Source organism: Gavia stellata, chromosome 28 (assembly GCF_030936135.1).
Source record: "Gavia stellata isolate bGavSte3 chromosome 28, bGavSte3.hap2, whole genome shotgun sequence".
NCBI lineage: Eukaryota > Metazoa > Chordata > Aves > Gaviiformes > Gaviidae > Gavia > Gavia stellata.
The window spans coordinates 6,461,410-6,476,558 of record NC_082621.1 but is presented as its reverse complement, the minus strand read 5'-3'; the positions used below and the strand labels follow the sequence as shown (position 1 = coordinate 6,476,558).

The window sequence follows — 15,149 nt, the reverse complement described above, 5'->3', positions numbered from 1 at the left end:
CACAGTCCCTACTCCACCTGCCCCTCCCCTCCATCACCTCACCTAGGGCCCATGGTCAGCACGCCTGGGCATGGGCAGCAGGGACAGCTTCCTCATGCAGCCCTACCACCCTTCAGCACAGCATCTGGCATGGCCCACCTGTTGACTACATGTGTAGGGCTGAGGTGTTCACACGTTGGTATCAGCTACAGCAGGCCACACACTGGAGTCCCCTGTCCCTGTGAACCCAACACCCCCTTGGGTGAAGGCATCCCTGGGACTGTGACTGCTGCCTAAACACACAACCCTGCTCTGTGCTGCATTGTCTTCCCCAAGTACAGAGCAGCTTTCTTGAGGCCCAGGAACTCTATGGCCCCACAAGTGCCACAACCCAACTCTGGTCCAGAAAGGTGCTGTGTGAAAGGAGATACCCCGAGCTCTGCTGAGACATGGCAGTGACAGTGCGACCCGATTCTGTGCTCAGCAGGATCCGTGAGCTGTCCCTGAATGGCACAGGGCATGCACCAGCCCAGCCATAGGGCACACGCTGGGGTGCCTTCCCCCAGGCACCAAGCTCCTTCAGCATTCCCAGAGCCCTGGGTCTGAAGTGGCCCTTGTGCTCCATGCAGCACTGCTGCTCCCCACACACAGACCAGGGCCTTTCCACACCTGAAGACCCTGGGGCCCTGTGGCGTGGGGGTTTTGCCCTCACACAGACTTCACACTCTGCCAGAAGCACAGGACCAGGACGGAGGACAGGATCATTTTCTGTTCTGGGGGCTGCTCAGCTGGAAAGCAGCTTTTCAGAAAATGACCTGGGTCATCCTGGTGGACACCAAGTTGATCATGAGACAGAAATGTGCCCTTTCCTCAAAGAAGGCTAACAGTGACCTGGGCTACATTAAGAGGAGTGTTACTAGCAGGTAGAGGAAAGTGACCCTTTCCCTCTACTCAGCACTGGTCAGGCAACACCTGGAGTACTGGATCCAATTCTGGGCTCCTTAGTACAATGGTCGTAGTGGAAAGAGTCTAATGAAGGGTCACAAAGGTAATTAAGGGACTGGACCATCTCTCCTATGAGGTAAGGCTGAGAGCACTGGAACTGGTTACCCTAGAGAGGAGAAGGTTCAGGGAGGATCTTATCAATGTGTGGCGGCTTGGCTGACTGCTAGGTGCCCAGCAAGATGCTCTTTCACTCCCCCTCCTCAACTGGACAGGGGGAGAAAATATCATGAAAGGCTCATGGGTCAAGATAAGGACAGGGAAATCACTCAGCAATTACAGTCACGTGCAAAACAGAGTCATCTTGGGGAAATTAATTGAATTTATTTCCAGTCAAAATCAGAGCAAGATAATGAAAAATAAGAACACATCTAAAATCACATTCTCCCCACCCCTCCCTTTTTCCCGGGCTCAACTTCACTGCCGACTTCTCTACCTCCTCCCCTCAAGTGGTGCAGGGGGATAGGGAATGGGGGGTTGAGGTCAGTTCATTACACGTAGTGTCTGCTACTCTTTCCTCCTCACGCTCTTTCCCAGCTCCAGCGTGGGGTCCCACCCACAGGAGACGGTCCTTCACAAAATTCTCCAACGTGGGTCCTTCCCACAGGCAGCAGTTCTTCACGAACTGCTCCAGCATGGATCCTTTCCACTGCGTGCAGCTGTTCAGGAACAGACTGCTCCAGTCTGGGTCCGCCATGGGGCCACAGGTCCTACCAGAAAACCTGCTCCAGTGTGGGCTTCTCTCCACGGACCCGCAGCTCCTGTGTATTGGGTTTGCGTGGCAATGTTTTGGTAGCGGGGGGGCGGCTACAGGGGTGGCTTCTGTGAGAAGCTGCTAGAAACTTCCCCTGTGTCTGATAGAGCCAATGCCAGCCGGCTCCAAGATGGACCTGCCACTGGCTAAGGCCGAGCTAATCGGCAACATATTTATCGGCATAACATATTTAAGAAGGGGGGGAAAAACTGGGAAACGGCAGCGGGGGAAGAGAGGAGAGAGAATATGTGAGAGAAACAACTCTGCCGACACCAAGGTCAGTGAAGAAGGAGGGGGAGGAGGTGCTCCAGGCGCCAGAGCAGAGATTCCCCTGCAGCCCGTGGTGAAGACCATGGTGAGGCAGGTTGTCCCCATGGAGGTCCACGGTGGAGTGGAGGTCCATGGTGGAGCAGATCTCCACCTGCAGCCCATGGAGGACCCCATGCAGGAGCAGGTGGATGCCCGAAGGAGGCTGTGACCCTGTGGGAATCCCACACTGGAGCAGGCTCCTGGCAGGACCTGTGGACTCATGGAGAGAGGAGTCCACGCTGGAGCAGGTATGCTGGCAGGACTTGTGACCCCGCGGGGGACCCACGCTGGAGCAGTCTCTTCCTGAAGGACTGCACCCCATGGAAAGGACCCACGCTGGAGCAGTTTGTGAAGAACTGCAGCCCGTGGGAAGGACCCACATTGGAGAAGTTCGTGGAGAACTCTCTCCCGTGGGAGGGACCCCACGCTGCAGCAGGGGAAGAGTGTGAGCAGGAAGGAGCGGCAGAAACGGCGTGTGATGAACTGACCGCAACCCCCATTCCCCGTCCCCCTGCGCCGCTCGGGGGGAAAGAGGTAGAGAAAATCAGGAGTGAAGTTGAGCCCGGGAAGAAGGGAGGGGTGGGGGGAAGGTGGGTTTTTTTTAAGATTTGGTTTTATTTCTCATTATCCTATTCTGATTTTTATTGGCAATAGATTAAACTAATTTTCCCAAGTTAAGTCTGTTTTGCCCATGATGGTAATTGGTGAGTGATCTCCCTATGCCCTTGTCTCGGCCTACGAGCTTTTCGTCATATTTTCTCTCTCCTGTCCAGCTGAGGAAAGGGAGTGAGTGAGCGGCTGTGTGGTGATTAGTTGCCGGTTGGGACTAAATCACGACATCCTGCCAGGAACCTGTTCCAGCGCAGGCTCTTCACGGGGTCACAGCTTCCTTCACGGTACATCCACCTGCTCTGGGCAGAGGTCCTCCATGGGCTGCAGGGTGGATATCTGCTCCACCGTGGACCTCCATGGGCTGCATGGGGACAACCCGCCTCAGCATGGTCTTCACCACAGGCTGCAGGGGAATGACTGCTCCAGTTCCTGGAGGTCCCATGCCACCTCCCCCTCCTTCTTCGCTGACTTTGGTGTCTGCATAGTTGTTTTCTCTCACATATTCTCAGTCCTCTCTCCCAGCTGCTGTTGCATAGCAGTTTTTTACCTCTTCTTAAATATGTTACCAGAGAAGCACTACCAACATCACTGATCGGCTCAGCTTTGGCCAGCGTTGGGTCTGTCTTGGAGCCAGCTGGCACTGGCTCCATCTGCCATGAGGACAGCTTCTGGCATCTGCTCACAGAAACCACCCCTGCAGAACCCTCCGCTACCTTGTCACGTAAACCCAATACCCTATATATAAAGATAGCTGAAGGAAAGGTGCAATGAAGATGGGGAAAGTGCAAAGTGAACTGTTCTCAGAGGTGCCCAGTGACAGGACCACAGGCAATGGGCACAGGCTGAAAGACAGGAGGCTCTGTCTGAAACATGTCAGGTAACGTTTTTTTACTGTGAGGGTGACTGAGCACTGGAACACGTTACCCAGAGAGGTTGTGGAGTCTCCCTCCTTGGAGATATTCAAGAGCCATGAGGACATAGTTCTGGGCAACCTGCTCTAGGTGACCCTTCTTCAGAACGGTGGTTGGACAAGGTTACTTTTAGAGGTCCCTTCCAGCCTCAAGCACTCTGTGATTCTCCAAAAGACTTTTTACAAAGTAACTTTTCCCACAGTTGCTATGCCTTTCCAGGATAGCAGAAAAGGGGTGCTTGCAGTGCATGCCCATGATCAAAAGCCGTAAAGGAGGCTTTTAAATTCTTAGTCAGTACTCCCTTGTCATAGAACACCTTCTGCATCTTCCAAAGGGACCTTGGTTTCTATTGCCCACTTCTGCTTGTTCCTGATGCTCTATCATGATCTTTTCAGGGTTGTCACTGACTAGATTTACACTGAAATCCCACATGAGATCCCTCAGTGCCGCAAAATTGTTTTTTCCTCTGTTTGCTGCTTTTAGAGTGATGCCTTCAACCTCTTAAATTACACTTTTCTCTAGACTGCAAGAAGCTGTAGGATTTAGGGCCTGATGACACAAACTCCACGATATGCTCATCTGGCAGACACTTGCCCATCAACTCACTGAGCAGGGGGGCCCCGGTCCCCTGCGTGACTCACAGATATCACAGAGGCAAGATAAAGGCAATCAAGATAAAGGCAATGGTCTTGCAGGGCACCTGAGAGATTGTAAAGCTCTAGGTGTGCATATGCTGTTGTGAAGCAAGCTACAGGAATGTTAGCATTGTACTCCAGGGTCGTGTACCCTTTGGCATGGTTCCATGAGACGGTGGCCGTGTCCTCATCAATAAAAGCACAAGAGGACATGTCATAAGCTGGAGAGAAGAGGTAACCATACAACTCATCTGGTTGTCTTACAATGTTGATGTTGTGTAGGTTGGATCTCTGTCCAAATTTTCCCCACACAGAATTTAAAAATAGTTTTGCCATTTGGCATTTTGCGGGGGTTTTCTTACTATGTTCAGGCCACAAAACGACATCTTCTTTCTGCCTGTCAAGTTTCAAGTTTCAACAACTTTCATGTAGTGAGTAATGTAAATTAATAACTCTGTGTCCTTCTAGATATTGTCTAGCTCCAAACCTCTGGATCAGGCAGTCCCGTTGCCTGAAGTGCTCCATGGAAGCCATGAGGTGGACTGCTGCTTCCTCTGCCCCTGCTGTATTTGAGGGTGGGGGCCAAAATGGACTCTCAAATGCTCCGTCAGGACTTGGGAACGCAGCAGGCAGCCTCCACAGGGAAACATCCTCATTGTGTTGGGAGAGAGGGAGGGAAAGAGAAAGACACAGCATGTCCTCACGCAAGGAAAGCCCTTGGGTGACCAGCCAAGGATCGCACGGCTGGGAGCAGCTGGGCCCCTTCCTGTCAGCACAGCCACAGGCAACCCCACCAGCGTGCCCCAGGCCAACGTCACTTGCTTGCGCTGCACCCATCCAGCACTTGAGCTGAGGCTTCTGCTGGCACTGACACGTTCCTGCCCCGGAAATCCTGGTGCCTTTCAATCCCAGCACTCAGAAGAAGCCTCTGTGAGGGAATGGGTATGGCATTAGCCAGGAAATGAGAAGGTAGTGTTGCGGAAAACAACCACCTTACCCATGTCATTAGCTGGAATGTTTTCCGTCCATCATGAGCACCTTAGAAAATTGCCACTTCCGTAGAAGCTGCCTCTGGGCCTGGGGCAGGTCAGGGCCACCATAAAAGCCAGCCCAGCTCCTCACTCTCTCATCCACTTCTCGCACCTCCTCCTTGGGAACCAGGTGAGTCTGAAGCCCTTTCCTCACGTCCTTTTTCTGGTCATGCAGAGGTGTACTCCTCCATCCTATGCTGGGTCGTGGTGCTGTTTGTCATGGGAGGGCGAAGAAGGGTAAAGGTCTGACTCAGAGAGTGTCTGGGACTTGCCTGAGGAGGCTTGTCATTGAAGAAATAGGTAGCAGCCCCGCTGGGCCTGGTGACACTTTGCAGTACCATGTCTGGATGAGGCCAAGAAACCCTTATGCCTCACTGCCCAGTTTCTACCTCCTGGCTCAGCAGGTGCCTTTGACATGCTCTCAGTGGGGTGATGGGCTCGTGGCAGCCTGCTCCTCACATGTCCCTGTGCTCTGACTCCTCTCTACCCTCTCTCCCAGGTGCACCTCCAGCCTCGAGACATGTCCTGCTACAACCAGTGCCTGCCATGCCAGCCCTGTGGCCCCACCCCACTGGCCAACAGCTGCAATGAGCCCTGTGTCAGGCAGTGCCAGAACTCCACTGTCGTCATTGAGCCCCCTCCCGTGGTGGTGGCCCTGCCTGGCCCCATCCTCAGCTCCTTCCCGCAGAACACCGTTGTGGGATCCTCCACGTCTGCTGCTGTTGGCAGCATCCTCAGCTGTGACGGAGTCCCCATCAACTCTGGGTGCTGTGACCTCTCCTGCATTACCAGCCGCTACTGTGGCAGCAGATGTCAACCCTGCTAAAGCCACTGGTGACAGACAAGACAAGGACCTCCAGGAATCCAGACCTAGATTCTGGACTGAGGACAGAGCTCCTGGCCATCGATTTCAGAGAGGCTGAACATTCAGTGCTGCCCTTCCAAAGGAGGGCAGCTGGGGCTCTCTGAAAACGTGGCCAATGTTTAATTTCCTTGCCTTCCGCTCTCTCCCATCTCTTTCTTGTCTTCTGTTCTTCTGGGCCATAAGACCCCCAGAGCCTACCTGGGGGATGTGCTGACCCCTCTCCCTCCACGGAGCAGGCAGATGGATGCCCTGTGGGATCTCCACCGTGGGCAATGGGCACAGACTTTCGACAGCTGCTAGTGCTCTCCCTCCTCTGCCCCCCTCCTCTAGAAGTGAACTTGTTTCCCTCTTCAGAGTCATTAAAGTTTTCCGCATTTCAGCCTCTGCCTCCACGGTCTTGTTGTCTCAAGTTGTCAAGGAAGAAAGGCATTGTCTTGGGTGGTGCGGGTAAGGTGGGGGCACAAGTGGACCTTTCACCATTCCCAGAGGAAGGGGAGGGTGGGACACAGGACATTGGGTCCCTTCCAGTCACTGTCTCTTGGAGCTGAGGTAGACGTACTCAGCTCCTCCACAGCCAGAGGCGATCAGGCCACCGCATTCTGGCATCAGGCCTTTGACATGGTCCCCCACAACATCCTTCTCTTTTAATTGGAGAGATATGGGTTTGATGGGTAGACTGTTCAGTGGATGGGGAACTGGTTGGACAGTCGCATCCAGAGGGTAGTGGTCAACGGCTCAATGTCCAGATGGAGATCGGTGATGAGTGGTGTCCCCCAGGGGTCTGTATTGGGACCAGTACTGTTTAATATCTTCATCAGTGACATAGACAGTGGGATCGAGTGCACGCTCAGCAAGTTTGCAGACAACACCAAGCTGAGTGGTGCGGTTGACACACCTGAGGGGTGAGATGTCATCCAGAGGGACCTGGACAAGCTCGAGAAGTGGGCCCATGTGAACCTCATGAGGTTCAACAAGGTCAAGTTCAAGGTCCTGCACCTGGGTCAGGGCAGCCCCTGGTATCAACACCTGCTTGGATATGAAAGGGTTGAGAGCAGCCCTGCGGAGAAGGACTTGGGGGTACTGGTGGATGAAAAGCTGGACATGAGCTGGCAATATGTGCTTGCAGCCCAGAAGGCCAACCGTATCCTGGGCTGCATCAAAAGAAGCGTGGGCAGCAGGTCGAGGGAGGTGACTCTGCCTCTCTACTCCATTCTGGTGAGACCCCACCCGGAGTACTGCGTCCAGCTCTGGAGCCCTCAGTACAGGAAAGACATGGACCTGTTGGAGCGGCTTCGGAGGAGGGCCACCAAAATGATCAGAGGGATGGAACACATGAACAAATGAACAGAGGGAAGAAAGGCTGAGAGAGTTGGGGTTGTTTAGCCTGGAGAAGAGAGTGCTCCAGGGAGACCTTATTGCAGCCTTTCAATACTCAAAGGGACCCTATAAGAAAGATGGGGGCCTGCTGCGGTAGGGCAAGGGGTAGTGACTTTAAACTGGAGGATGGGAGATTCAGACTACGTATAAGGAAGAAATTTTTTACAATGAGGGTGGTGAAACACTGGAACAGGTTGCCCAGAGAGGTGGTACATGCCCCATCCCTGGAAACATTCAGTGTCAGGTTGGACAGTGCTCGGAGCACCCTGATCTTGTTGAAGATGTCCCTGCTCATTGCAGGGGGGTTGGGACTAGATGACCTTTAAAGTTCCCTTCCAACCCAAACTAGTCTATGATGCTATGATTCTATGATCTCTGCTCAGATACGGCCCTGTGGCCTTAGAGCACGTCCTGCAGATGGGGAGCCCAACCACTGCTATCCCTCAGTGAGGAGCCCGGTGCTGCTGGAGGCTCTGAGAGGTCAGCAGCTCACAAGCCTGTGAAGAAGGGAATTCCTCCTGCTTTGGATAGCCCTGTGTTGGGAAAAAAATCTCAGTCAGATGGCCCCAAAGGATGCAGAAGTGGGGATGGAAACAGCTTTTACAACAGCCCGGGACCTTCTTCTCCTCATCCTCCCACCTGTCTCCAGAATGAGGGGGCATGGTCTGTGCCCAAGGACAAGGGTAGCAAGGACAGGTCACCTATAAACCCTCCACCCCTCAACCAGTTCCCTACACAGCCCAGCAGCTGCACAGATGTGCAGGGCTACGGTGACTCACAGATTGCTGTAGAAATCAGCTTGGCCAGACCACACACTGGGGCCCTCACTCCCCTTGAATACCCCCAGCTCAGTGACCACAAATTTGTGTTGACTGGCAGGAGATTAAATTGTATAAAATTCCCCAAGCTGAGACTGCTTTGCCCACGGCAGGCACTTGAAAATGTTTTTTCCTGCTCCTCTTGTTGGTCAGAGGCTTTTCTGCCCAACACTACCCCAGTAGTGACACTGCCCAGCACTGACTCTGCAGCCACAGCACTGACTCTGCAGCCACAGCCCCACGGGCCCACACCACCAAACCTTATGCGTGTTTTACAGAGACAAAAGAGGTACGGTATATCTTGAAAGAGTAACTAAAAGGGAGAAAGAGTTTTCTTCGTCAGGGAGAGGTGACAGATCAGCATGGTAGAGAACAGTGTGTTGGAGAAAGTGTGGGTGAACTTCAGTTGTGGCAGTCGAGTCATATCTCGTCCATACATCCACAGATCTTAGTCTGTGTACTTCTTGCTTTTCCTTGTGGGCCTGTCTTTTGAGTTCCCCTGGGCCTAAAACACTGCACCAGGCCAGCAGATAACTGCCAATAATGGTCTTGGACTGGTTTTGTCTTTCACAGGGAGCACAGAAGTATGCTTGACCCCCTCGACCCACGAACGTTGGAAAGGGTGTCATGCTTAACGTTGCTTTTGCTGTGTCTTCCTTTATTTTATTGCTATGCTTAAAAACACGAGACTGAAAAAGCACTACAGGTTCCTCTTAGATCAGCTGCCCCGGCTGAAGTTACAGAAAATGGAAATACAATACACTGAAATTAATCCAATTTTGAAAGCGCTTCCTCTCCAGACAAGAGCAACCCGGTTTGTAGTGGTGGGACTCAATGCGCCAGCTATTATTAATCGTGATTGTGATGAACACCTTACAGACTAATGCCCCAACCTCAGCATCAGCAGCCTCTGGGGAGCCTAGCTTGTCCCAGCTCCAATCATAGGAGCATGTCACTGCAGCACTGCTGCCTGCCTGGGAGCTGGGACTGGTTCCAGAACACCATTTCACTCCTAAGAAGATGACCAGGCCGCAAGGGAGTGGTAAGGTCTCATGTAGTTATTGCTCACCTTCCTGAGGACATCAGAGGAGACATCAAAACTTCCCCAAAGGAGGACAGGTGGCCCCTGGCTGAGATTGGGCTGTTGGTACCACTCACTGTGACTGCAGACCTCATGCTATCGCTAGACTTGATCCAGATCCTCTCCCCTTCCTCATCAGTGAGGTGCAGAAGCAGGAAAAGCTGGGGATGCAGCAAGAGCAAGGGGAGACTGAGGTGTCCATAAAGGGACTCAAGTCCAAGAAGCATCAGGAGAAGGGCAAAAGAGAGTGCGTCAGAAGTGTCTGGGGAAGTGTGAAGGAGGGGCACAGAAGTAAAAAGCAGCCCCAGGAGAGATGGGGGAATGGTCTTGCCCCTACACAGGCAGAGCAGGGGAGGCAATTCCCTCCTGGTGATGTTCAAGGCTCCTGATCCTGCCACACTCTCCTCCAAGTATCTCCTGAGCCGTCAGCAAAATAGCCCTGACAAGCATATGTCCTGTTTGGCTGAGGCTTGTCCCTGTGCACAGAGGAGCTCCCCAAACAGTTCAGTGAAGCCTGATGTGTGCACACATGCGTTCCTGATCCTGCCAGGCTGAAAACACCAATGTCTGATGAACATTTGTCCTTTGCAGACCTACAAGGGTTCAAAAGGAGGATTGCAAGTTCAGCCAGAGCTCAGATCGTCTCACACTGCTGGATTCAGCCTCTACAATCACCTGAGCGAAAACATATCTGCTCCTGCTGTGGTCCTCCCTCCTCCAGCAGTGACATGCGCTGCTCCTGCAGCCAAGACCTTTACAGTGAGGCAGCCTGGTAGCTCTGGATTCCCCATGGTGGGAAGGGTCTCTTCCTGGTCTGATATCCCAGTGGAGTCCTCCCACCCATGGTGAGAAATGCCTGCTCTTCTGCACACCCCTGATGGACCATTTAAGACTTTTAATTTTGCCCCACTAAGGTTTTACACCATCTCTCTGGGGACATTGCTATTTCTACTGGGAACAGATGGGCCCTATGTTTCTACCACTTCTCCCCTTTCCTTCCTCTGCCACCTAGGAACACCACCTGTCCCGCATATCCCCAGAAATACATGAGGAACCCGGTTGTGCAGCAGCCCGGAGAATCTGGCTGTGTGACCTATTCCGTCAGGATAACCTGCAACCCCGTGGTGGGTTGACCCTGGCCGGACACCAGGTGCCCACCAAAGCCGCTCTTTGGCTCAGTCCCCTTCCTCAGCTGGACAGGGGACAGAAAATATAATGAAAGGCTCGTGGGTTGAGATAAGGACAGGGAGATCCCTCACTGTTACCATCATGGGCAAAACAGACTCAACTTGGGGAAATTAATTTAATTTATTACCAATCAAAATCAGAGTAGGATAATGAGAAGTAAAACCAAATCTTAAAACACCTTCCCCCCACCCCTCCCTCCTTCGTAGGCTCAACGTCACTCCCAATTTTCTCTACCTCCTCCCCCCCCGAGCGGCACAGGGGTGTGGGGAATGGGGGTTGCGGTCAGCTCATCACACGTTGTTTCTGCTGCTCCTTCATCCTCCAGGGGAGGACTCCTCACACTCTTCCCCTGCTGCAGCGTGGGGTCCTTCCTGTGGGAGACAGTTCTCCACGAACTTCTCCAATGTGGGTCCTTCCCACAGGCTACAGTTCTTCACGTACTGCTCCAGCGTGGGTCCTTTCCACGGAGTGCAGCCCTTCAGGAACAGACTGCTCCAGCGTGGCTTCCCCGCAGGGTCACAAGTCCTGCCATCAAACCTGTTTCAGCATGGGCTTCGCTCTCCACAGGTCCAACAGGTCCTCCCAGGAGCTTGCTTCAGCGCAGGCTTCTCAAGGGGTCACAGCCTCCTTCGGGCATCCACCTGCTCTGGCGTGGGGTCCTCCACGGGCTGCAGGTAGATGTCTGCTCCACCGTGGACCTCCATGGGCCGCAGAGGGACAGCCTGCCTCACCATGGTCTTCACCACGGGCTGCAGGGGAATCTCTGCTCTGGCGCCTGGAGCACCTCCTCCCCCTCCTTCTTCACTGACCTTGGTGTCTGCAGAGTGGTTTCTCTTAAGGATTCTCAATCCTCTCTTCTCGGGCTGCCATTGCACAGTTGTTTTTTGCCTTTCTTAAACATGTTATCACAGAGGCGCTACCACCATTGCTGATTGGCTTGGCCTTGGCCAGCAGCGGGTCCGTCTTGGAGCCAGGTGGCATTGGCTCTATAGGACATGGGGGAAGCTTCTAGCAGCTTCTCACAGAAGCCACCCCTGTAGCCCCCCTGCTACCAAAACCTTGCCAATACAATACAAACCCCAGAGAGGAGCCAGGCTCCAACAACAACTTTAGAGTCTAAAAGAGCCTTCATCAATTTTCTGCAACAACAACAATAGTAATAATCATCATCATCATCACCATCATCTTCAGCAGCAGCAGCAGCAGCAGCAGGATTTTTCAAGGACACTGCACACCCTCAAAGAGAAAAGGGGATCCCAGGAGATATGGATGGTTCCAAGATGCACCTCAACCTCACCCAGACAAGGCAGTTCTCTCTTAGGAGTCTTCTGGGAGTCCATCACTGCAGAGCTGGCTGCAGCTTGTCCTTCCATGCACCCAAGTGGCACAGGAAGGCACCATAACACTCTCCCATCCTAGGCTACACAACAGAGGAAAAGCAAATGCAGAAAGATGAAGACTTCTGCCTTTCCAAGGTGAGGGGTAAAAGAGGGATAGACCAGCCTCTCTGACACATCCCCCTGTGCAACGTCTTGGGAGTCTCTCCTTCCTTGATACTTGTGTCTCCTCTCCCACCAACCTCAAGCCCTTGATAGCATTGGCTTCTCCCGGCTCCTACATGGTGTCTAGCCCCAAACTCCTGTCAGCACAACGCAAGGCTGCAGCTCTCACAAACACAATGATCAACACCACCAGATCCTGCTGGCTCCAAGGGTCCCACTCAGCCCCCAGGCACTGTGGACTTTCTCCCTCTGTCCAAAAGGAGCTATCTCAGGAATCAATAAATGAAGTTTCCTGCCACACTGTCCCATTCCATCTCATATATCAGTTTATTAAAAGCTCATTGGAAAAACAAAACAAAATGAAAACCAGCCTTTCCACTTGATAGTAACCCTTCCATTCTCAGTTTCTTCAAAACAGATTTCATCTACATTTATCCTCTCTGTACTTCTATCCTTTAAGAAACAAACCATCCAAACTATTTTCACTTTTTCCATAGAATCATAGAATAATTTAGGTTGGACAGGACCTCTACAGATCACCCATTCCAAGTCCCTGCTCAGAGCAGGTCGCATTAGATCAGGCTGGTCAGGGCCCAAGTCCTGAAAATTTCCAAGGCCGGAGCCTGCACAACATCTCTAGGAAGCCCATTCCAGTAATTGAGAATTTTCAAGGTTAACAAAAAAATAATAATAATAAAAAAAATTAAAATACGTTTCTAATATCTAACTAGAATTTCCCAGGTTCCAGACTGTGTCCTTTGCCTCTCGTCCTACCACTGTGGAGTTTGAGAAGAGCCTGGCTCCATCTTTTCCACATCCTCAGAGCACCTAGGCACCCGTAAGGTCTCCCTTGAGCCTTCTTTTCCTAAGGCCCTTTTCCCTCAGGCTCTCTTTGTGCATCATGTCCTCAAGCCCCCTGACTGCGTTGGGGACTTCCACTGGACTCGCTCCCACAGGTCAGTACCTTTCCTACACACCGAGGAGCCCCAAACTGAACACAGGACCCCCAGGCATGGTCTCATGAGTGCCAAATAGAGGAGAAAGATCACTTCTCTGGGTGTGCTGGCTAGACTTTGGCTAGGACATCTCAGAGTGCAGTAGGTCTGCTTTGCCACAAGGCACACTGCTGACTCACCTTCAGCCATTGGCCACCAGGCATCCCCTGCCTTCCCAGGTGCCTACAGCATGGTCCAAGCTACATCAAGAAGCTGAAAGGTGGTGAGCAGTCTCTCACTTTCATTGAAGACTGGGGCAGAGGCAACAACAGGCCAGAAATTTTCTCTGCTGACCTGGGGTAAGGCCTGGGCAAGATGAGCCATTCATGGCATGAGGCTGTGCCAGAAGTCATGCCGACGAGCACCCAAACTCTTCCCTGAGCTCCCTGCAGCCAGAGAGTGCTTCCAGCTCTCCAACCCCAACTGCGGTCAAAGAAACGCAGAAATGGTGAGCGTGTTAACTGAGCAGGTTATTTCACGTCTCCTGCCTGCACTTCTCCCTGACTGCTCAGAGGCCAGAACAACGATGTTGAATATATTAGAGGATAAGGAAGAAGAGAAGGAGGAAGTGCTTGGACTAATGATTATAAAAGATTATAAAATCTAGAGGCAAGAATGGATGATGGGACAGCAGGGCCCACGCAGGTCCTGGGCTCCTAGGAGTCATGAGCATGGCCATAGGCAGGGACATCTTTCATTAGATCTGTTGCTCAAAGCCCCATCCAACCTGACTTTGTTTTACTCAGTAATTCCTGAAGATAAGGTCTATATGGTGTCTTTTTCTTTCTTCCTCTAAACATCTATGCAAGAACAATAGATCAAAAGGAACTTGCAGACATTAAAAAAAAGTGTGGAGTTTAGTGCTCCATAAGAATGCCCATTGCTTCTTACATGAAAACAATGTCAGGTCTCAGAAGACCATGGGAAGTTTGCAGGGCTAGGAGCAGCTGGAGCCCTTCCTGTCAGCAGGCTCATAAAAAAAAAAAAAACCAAACAACTCGGTGTGCCCCAGGCTGACATCACCTGCCTCCACCGCACCCCTCTGGCACTTAGTCCATGTCTTCTGCCCACACTGATGCATCCTTGCCCTGGAAATCCTGGGGCCTCTCATCCCAGCACTCAGAAGAAACATCCGTGATGGAATGAGCATGCCATAAGCCAGGAAATGCAAAGGCGGTGTAGCGGGAAACAGCAACACATGTCACGTCATTACCTGGGATGTTTCCGTTCATTAGGAACGTATAGGAAAATTGTTGCTTATGCAGCACTGCCTTTGGCCTTGAGGCAGCGTGAGGCCAGTATAAAAGCCAGCCTAACTCGCCGCTCTCTCAACCACTTCTGTCACCTCCTTCTCCTTGGGAACCAGGTGAGTTGGAACCCCCTTTCTCCTCCACCTCCTCCTCTAGGACGGAGTCTTGCTTTCAAGGACAACTCAGCTGATACCTGCTCCTTGGTCTTATGGTACTGCTCTGAGATCGTGGTCGTGGGAGAAGGCAGAGGAGAGATGGTCTGTCATGGATGTAGGCTGAGGCTGGGCTGAGGTAGCTTTTTGGCTACAGGCGAGACAGGAGGATCCCTGGGCCTGGATGCTATCTGAAGGACGCCGCTGGGCTGAGGCAAAGAAGTCCTTGTTCCCTCCTGCACACCCTCCACCTCCGCTCCCAGCAGGTGTCTTGGCTTCCTTGTGGTGGGGTTGCAGGCTGTTGCTCAGGTGTCCCTGTGCTCTCCTTCCTCCCTGTCCTCTCTCCCAGGTGCACTGCCAGCCCCGAGACATGTCCTGCTCCGACAAGTGCCAGCCCTGCCAGCCCTGCCAGCCCTGCTGCCCGACCCCGCTGGCCAACAGCTGCAATGAGCCCTGTGTCAGGCAGTGCCAGCCTTCCACCATCGTCATCCAGCCCTCCCCCGTGGTGGTGACCCTGCCCGGCCCCATCCTCAGCTCCTTCCCGCAGAACACTGCCGTGGGCTCCTCCACCTCTGCTGCCGTTGGCAGCATCCTCAGCTGTGATGGAGTCCCCATCAACTCTGGGTGCTGCGACATCTCCTGCATCACCAGCCGCTACTGTGGCAGCAGAAGGTGCCCCCCTTGCTAA

General features: G+C 52.7%; 2 protein-coding genes across 2 annotated transcripts; both read left to right on the top strand.

Moving 5' to 3' along the window:
• The first annotated feature begins 789 nt into the window (after positions 1-789).
• Positions 790-6,059, top strand: LOC132319391 (uncharacterized). Its single transcript, XM_059830204.1, has 5 exons — positions 790-902; positions 4,671-4,767; positions 5,265-5,363; positions 5,635-5,637; positions 5,733-6,059. The coding sequence occupies exons 1-5, from the start codon at positions 790-792 to the stop codon at positions 6,057-6,059; spliced, it is 639 nt and encodes a 212-aa protein (XP_059686187.1).
• Positions 6,060-14,416: 8,357 nt separating this feature from the next.
• LOC132319559 (feather keratin Cos1-2-like) lies at positions 14,417-15,149 on the top strand. The gene is made up of 2 exons (XM_059830590.1): positions 14,417-14,425; positions 14,811-15,149. The coding sequence occupies exon 2, from the start codon at positions 14,832-14,834 to the stop codon at positions 15,147-15,149; it is 318 nt and encodes a 105-aa protein (XP_059686573.1). The 5' UTR covers positions 14,417-14,425; positions 14,811-14,831.

Excerpts from the sequence above, each read along its gene's own strand:
- LOC132319391 (XM_059830204.1), top strand. The coding sequence starts at position 790 with ATGACCTGGGTCATCCTGGTGGACACCAAGTTGATCATGAGACAGAAA. Across the intron at positions 903-4,670 it reads AAGAGGAGTGTTACTAGCAG|ATATTGTCTAGCTCCAAACC; the intron begins GTAGAGGAAAGT and ends GTGTCCTTCTAG. Across the intron at positions 4,768-5,264 it reads CTGCTTCCTCTGCCCCTGCT|AAGCTGCCTCTGGGCCTGGG; the intron begins GTATTTGAGGGT and ends CCACTTCCGTAG.
- LOC132319559 (XM_059830590.1), top strand. The coding sequence starts at position 14,832 with ATGTCCTGCTCCGACAAGTGCCAGCCCTGCCAGCCCTGCCAGCCCTGC.